General features: G+C 51.8%; 1 protein-coding gene across 16 annotated transcripts in view; it reads left to right on the forward strand.

Annotated features, from left to right (window-relative positions):
• The window catches only part of LOC112839198 (carboxyl-terminal PDZ ligand of neuronal nitric oxide synthase protein), a 279,718-nt gene that overhangs the window by 191,212 nt on the left and 81,767 nt on the right, over positions 1-6,739 (forward strand). For all 16 annotated transcript variants that reach the window (XM_073884019.1, XM_073884022.1, XM_073884024.1 and 13 more), the window contains one exon: positions 3,832-3,924. In XM_073884019.1, the coding sequence (XP_073740120.1) occupies positions 3,832-3,924 (93 nt within the window). The remainder of the gene's footprint in view (positions 1-3,831; positions 3,925-6,739) is intronic.

The raw sequence follows: 6,739 nt of genomic DNA on the forward strand, positions 1-6,739 counted from the left end.
AAAATCCAGGGGTTCTTCGGGGAGCTCGACATTGTCATGGAAGTAGACTGTTGTGTGTGGGGTGGTGGTGGGGGTATAGCCCCGACCCTTCCTGACTCCTGAGAAAGTCCTGTTACTTCTGTGTCTGTGGTACAGCCTCAAGCCCAGGCGGGGCTTGTCCCTTCATTAAATACACTCAGTTGGTGCAGACCCCTGCTGCCCCTTTGCAGACGCCCAGTGTGGGGGACGGAGACACACGGGGTCAGGAGGCGGTTCCAGGAGCTGGGGGGTGGGGCGTGGCTGGGGGACAGGGCAGCGCCAGGGACTCAGGGTATGCTCTGTTCTCAGGCGCCCTCAGCCTTCCAGCTGGTGTTATCTCCTGTGGCTTGCTGAGGTTTCCTCCTGGCTCCCGTTGCCCCCGAGCGCCTCCCCCTCCCCAGCACCCCCTTCGCCGGCCCCGCTGGTTGGCACGCACGGCGTTCCAACACAGGGTCCCCAGGCTCTGTTTCCAGGTTGCTGGCACGTTACCGCGGTCTTTCTCGTCAGCGGCTCGTGGTCCAGGACACGCATTGTTCCATTCCCTAAAAGGTCAGCTCCTGGAGGGCTTAATCTGGCCTTGTGGTGGGGCCCCGGCTGGCAAAGCAAACACATCAGGTCAGCCTGGCCGTGCAGAGGGGGAGAGCCGGGCTTGTTGGCGTGGCCTCCAGAGCTGGCCTGGGCTCTGCGGGAGGTGGGAGGCTGGTGGCTCCGACGGGCCTGTTTGTTCCTCGCCCACTGGCAAAGCCTGAGCAGACTCGATGTCTATCCTGCGGGACACAGATGCTTCCTCCTGAGCCTGCCTGCCCCCCACAGAGCAGCACAGCCTGGGAAAAAGGAGGGCTCGTCCCTGTGAGCCCCTGCCCTCTGTTCTCCTGGTCACTTCCCAGGATCTCTCCTGCCTCCAGATCCATCTTGTCTCCCCCAGTGAGCACAATAACCTGGTTGTCCGAGTCACGCGCAGCTGGCATATAAATCAACGGTTTCAGGATAATATTTACCCACGTTCAGATACTCGATTTCCTTTGATTTCTGTAGTTTCCAACGGACCTGCAATTGGAGTACTTCCTCTTGGGCTGGAAAGGGCCAGAGACACCTGCGCACCGGGCAGGGGGAAGGGGGGCCGAACGCATCCAGCCCACGAGCTCTTCTAAATGGCCCTTGGGCGGTACTGGCAGCCATAACGGGGCCTGTTTCATGCCTGTCTTGCCCCTCTTTGTGTGGAAGCACTCTGGAGCATTCCACCAGCTGTTGTCAGGAGGGACACCTGCATTGTCACCGCCACCGAGGTTCTGGGGCAGCCATTTGGTCATGCTTTTACGGGTTGGGCCCTGTGCCCACAGAGCCTGGAAGAGCCATCTGGGAGGCTGTGCACAGAGATCGGATGAGAGGCAGTGTTCCAGTTCCAAAGAGGATGTTGAGTTGCATCTTCACTTCTTAAGACTGGGATATTAAAAGCCATGGCTTGTCAAGACACGAACTCTAGAAATAATGTTTCAGATACGCAGGCCAGGTGCTGGCCGGGTGCCTCTTGCCAGCCTTGCCTGGGGGTTGGGGGGGATCCTGATTCTTAAAAATGTCCCAGAGACCGTGCAACCAATAGGAAGGTGGACCAACAAGAAAGACGTGATCAGCTACCAGATTCTTCTGGAAATAGAGGACCTCTAAGACGGTTTAGCAGGCAGTGTGCTCTCTAAAACGGGCTGGGGGAGGGACATCGTGCCTTCTAGACGTGGACACCTAATACTTAATGTTATTGCTGGAAAAGCAGAAGGAGGAAGTACATGGGGCTTGTCACTGAACTTCTGGAAGGAACCAAAGATAAGTCACGGAGGACTGACCGGTATAGGGCTGGTTTCGTCCATATCTGGCATTTCTGGGACGCGTAGGCTCTTACCTCCCACCCAAGTTCTTTGACATGCACCACTCTGCACACCTTTGGCTGGCAGGAACAGCCCTGATTTTAGTGACTTGTGGCCACGGGAGGCACCGCGGGGGTTGTGTTGACCGAAAGCCCCAGTGAGCAGAGGTAAACGCAGGTGTGGTCAGATGTAGCCGGTTCACCTGTCCCGGTGGGCATGGAGCCAAAGTGGGCTGACCTGTGGATTCCTCTACTGGCTCTCCCACCCGAGGTAGTTCTATTTGTTGAGCACTGTACCTGAGTAGTAGGCACAGTCCGATGACCTGCTGCGGATCACAGCCAGGTCCTGAAGCGTACGCCAGACACGCCGTAGCCTTCACCAGCTGACAGCCACCGCCCTAGAGAGGGGTCTGATGCACGGCTGAGGTCCGGTCCTGAGCCACACTCCGGTCCAGCACGCTTCTCCCATGCTGTCAGACACACTTGCTCCGAAGCAAAGTCTGAACTTGATGTTTTCTTTCTCCTGCATGTCTGCTGCTCTGGTTTGCTTTTCTTTCAAGCTCCCCTTGGTAAAAAAGACAGCTGTTGACAGGGTAGGAAGAGTGACCACCAGAGTGGGCAGTAATGTATGTATGTTGCTGTCACTGGAAACTCACATCAGCTGTAGGCCAGAATCTGCCCTGACAATATAAAGAAAAATATCTTGCTTCAGTTGGGTTGTGCCCTTGTCTCTAGGAGGCAGCCAGCCAGGGGGCATCAGCACAGACGGTACAGCAGGGTAAGATCGGCTCAGATTTCAGGGGAAGGGAGAGAATGCAGACGGGTTTGGAAGCTGTGAGTCGAATCCTTAAAATCAGAGCATTGGCCGATAGAAGGTTCTGGATTTCTGGTGACATTGTCAAAGCAGGTTATATTTTCATCTTGTTAGGATGGATTGGGTTCATTTCTATCTACACACTAGTTAGAAATAGTTAGGTACTAGATGTGCAGGTGAGGAGCCGCTTGGCTGGTGGTGTGGTGGGAGAGAATGTTGGGTATAAAAAGTCCCAGAGAAGAGGAGCTGCGGGTTGGAGTAGAGATCTTGGCTCTGGGTCTTGCATAATCATTGTTTAACCTGTAGCCCAGATGTTTCATTAGCTTGGCAGGGAAATTTGCGAGGTGCTGCTCCCAAGATGGGGACCAGATGAAAATGACTTTAATAAATTGGACAAGGGCTCAGAATGAAGTTCAGTGAGGAAAATGTAGAATTACACCAGCCATTACAGATGTCTGCACAGGCATAAGAAATGGCTAGAAATGAGCAAATGGAATGGAAAAAAGTCTGGGGATGAGGATGAGGCCATTTCCCACCAGTAGGTAGGGCTGTGGTTGAATCAGCAAGAGGGGTTGTGAGGCAGTGCCCTCCCTTGTAACTATCATTAAATCCTTTCTAGAATATTCTCTAGACTATTTCAGGCTAATAGGGCTGTGGGTAAACTTGGAAACTGACCTACAGATAAAGGAATTTGGGACTTGAACTTACGGAGAATAACTTAGAATTCATAATTTTTTAATATGTAAAAAAAAAAAAAACAAAAAAACAACCACCCTGATTTGAAGACTGGTACCAGCTCTTCTTAATCTTCAGTGAAGATGGAATTGAGTTTCCACAGCATTTGCACAGACACAGGAAAAACCTGTTAGTGGAGGTCGTTAAACATCAGAATGAATTTTTGAGGGAAGGTTCTGGGTTTCTGATGAGGTTTTGAAGGCGGGCTCGGTCTTCATCTCGTTAGGATGGATTACCCCATTCCACAGTCGTCCCTGATGGCTGGGCGCTGACCCCGAGACACCCACCTGCCTTTACATCCCGCGAGAACCTGTCTGTGGCCCTCTTACCAGGCCATGAGCTAGCCAGGGCCATGTAGGTGCGCTGATCTAACTGGACTGTGCTTCTTTCTCTCCTCCCCCTGCAGTATGAGTTTAAAGCCAAGAACATCAAGAAGAAGAAGGTGAGCATTATGGTTTCAGTGGATGGAGTGAAAGTGATTCTGAAGAAGAAGAAGAAGGTAAGGGGCTCTGACCCAGAAGCTGGTGAGGAGGGGGGCAGGGAAGTAGGCATGGGATGCCTTGTCCTGCTAGGCTGCTCCCTGGACAGAATCCTTCCTTGTCTGGGGAGTGGTGCGCCCGGAGCAGCAACAGTGTCGGGAGGCCACAGTTGGGGCAGACAGATGAGGTGTAGAGGCTAGTGGCCTCGTCAGCCCCATGGCTCCTCATCCTGGCGTCCCATGGGCAACAGGGCTCTATCTCCTGCCATCCTTGCATTTTGTTACCTGGACCTTTGAGTCTTGAGCTTAGGAAATACTTTAAATTCAAAGTGATGATGAGCAAGAGGGTTTGGCAGGAGGGTGGATGAGGAGGCTTTCTTAGCAGCTGTGCCCTTCTGTCGCAGGAACGACCCTCAGTCCCACCCAACCCCACCGTGTGTCCTGTAGATGCTGCTTCAGCCTGTCTCTTGGAATAGTCCCTCAAGACCCATCTGCCCCTGCTCTTCTGTGTGCAGGAAGCCTGGGCTGTGGTCAAGGTTGGGGGGAGGTGGGGAGGGACTGAGCCACTTGTGGGGCATTCCTCTGACCTGGGGTGACACAAGAGAGTGAGCGTACGTTGCTTAAACGCGTGGCTGTTTTTGTGTTACTTGTATGTGTTGTGGGAGGAATGATGTTAACCCCTGGGAAGAGCTAGGTGTGCATATTGGCAGAGGGGAGAGTGTGTGTTTCCAGAAAGAAATGGAAAGGGGCTTTGGAGGATTGAGGATATGGGAGGAGTCGTTTTGTTTCTCTGTTTCTTGACTCTGCTGATACCTTTTTTATTTATGATAGCTTTGTTTCATACGTATTGGTGGTAGCACCCGCACAGACTAACATTAGATAGACCTCTCAAGTTGCTTTTGGTTCTGAACCTAAGATGCTGTTAATTCAGATGGGTATCAACGCAGACCTTGAGTGTGGGGGTTAAGGAAGGTAAAGACAAGTACATAGTCATAGGTGACATAAACTTGGAGAACCAGGTGGTTGAGAGAGATGTTGAAGGGTAGTCGTCTTGCCAATCCAAGGATTTAAATCTGCTCTGTGTCCTCCTCACAAAAACATTAGCCAGTGTATGATTGGGCACTACGCAGTGGTGGGGGTTTCACTGCTTCCTCAGGTAGCCCATTTTTTTTCTCTGAACAAATGGACATTTACAGAGGTCTTCCATGTATTTTTTTTTTTAAAGATTTTATTTATTTATTTGACAGAGACACGGCGAGAGAGGGAACACAAGCAGGGGGAGTGGGAGAGGGAGAAGCAGGCTTCCTGCGGAGCAGGGAGCCCGACGTGGGGCTCGATCCCAGGACCCTGGGATCATGACCTGAGCCGAAGGCAGACGCTTAACGACTGAGCCACCCAGGCGTCCCGAGGTCTCCCATGTACTAAAGCAAAACTTGTTCTCTTATGCTCCCTAAATATCTTCAGGGGTGGTTCTAGAAAGTGTTATGGCTATGAGGTTGAAATTATACAGGAAAAAAAATAGAATATGATGATACCGTTGGTAAAATTCACAAGCAGTAGGGAATTTGTAATCACTTCTTAAATGTTTTTGACTTTATAAGCCTCTACAGCGGGACCAGAGTCCCCATCTTGTTCTTGCTCCAGGGCGTGAAGGGGGAGGGTGTCTCTTCTGCCCCTCCCCCACTGCATGTGCTAGCACACAGTGGTTAACCGTGGGGCAGTCTGTGGAATATCATCCCCTTAAAAGTCCCTGAGCAGGAGAGTTCCTGAAGCCAGTTAAATAAATCACGGATGATGACAGTGTGAATTTAAAAGTGAGAGTTACCCTCAGAAAAAAAACAGGCCAGCGCAACCCCAGCTCATGACTCAGGCAGCCTGAGTCCCAGCCTGGCTTTGGTCACCCTGTGTCGGGTAACTTGACTCAGCCCTTCGCGTGACAGCCCTTCGTGTGGCTTAGGGCCCTTATGTCCTGTCTGATGAAGTAGGGGTTGTGATGTGGGGGCACTTTCCAGATTACAAGATGCCTCCATGCCCATTGCATGCATCCCTGCATCAGACCTCCTGGGAAGGGCTCGGGGACACGGGGTCAGCTTTCATGGCACCCAGTCCCCTCGGGAAATCAGCCACTCAAGTGTCCTCACTCCGCTGCTCCCCGGCCAGGTGCTGAGCAATCAGCATTCCAGAGTCCAAGACTCACACCGACAGAGCTCAGAAGAGGCTCATTCCTTTATTCACTTTGAGACATGGAACAGTTTCCCAGGCCAGATAACTCACATGAGCCTGACAAACCTGAAAAGCATGTTTTCTCTCTCCAAGACAGGTGACGTGGGAAGGGAGACGGTTAGAGGTGGTTCGGTGAGCATGAAATGGAGTAATGGAGTAAGTCCACTAACCATGTGGCAAGAATGTTTCCTGGTCTCTGGCTCCACGATAATTGGGTCCCTTGGATGTTCGTAGGGGCCTTGTTGGTCCCATGCTGTCCTGGGGTCGGTTTGACAGACTCTGCCAGGGTTTGACTTCATCACTGACTTCTGTAGTTTTCTGGCTGACCATCCCTGCACCTCCCCACAAGCCCCATGCACGCACACTTCCAACTGACATCATCTTTCGGGTGGGTTCCACTTCACGATCTGCTGTCCTGGGGCTTATGCTGTCCCTGTGACTTGGTCCACGATGATGGGACTTTGTGGTTTTGCCCTTAGAGGGCAGTCTTACTCTCCATCTCCCTGTATCCCCCAGGTATCATGTACCATATGCAGCAGCATCAGCCCCATTCTTTTTCTTTTCTTTTTTTTTAATTTTTTCTATTAACATATAATGTATTATTTGTTTCAGG

Source organism: Callorhinus ursinus, unplaced genomic scaffold (assembly GCF_003265705.2).
Source record: "Callorhinus ursinus isolate GAN/ISIS: 27379988/994484 unplaced genomic scaffold, GSC_fseal_2.0 scaffold54, whole genome shotgun sequence".
NCBI lineage: Eukaryota > Metazoa > Chordata > Mammalia > Carnivora > Otariidae > Callorhinus > Callorhinus ursinus.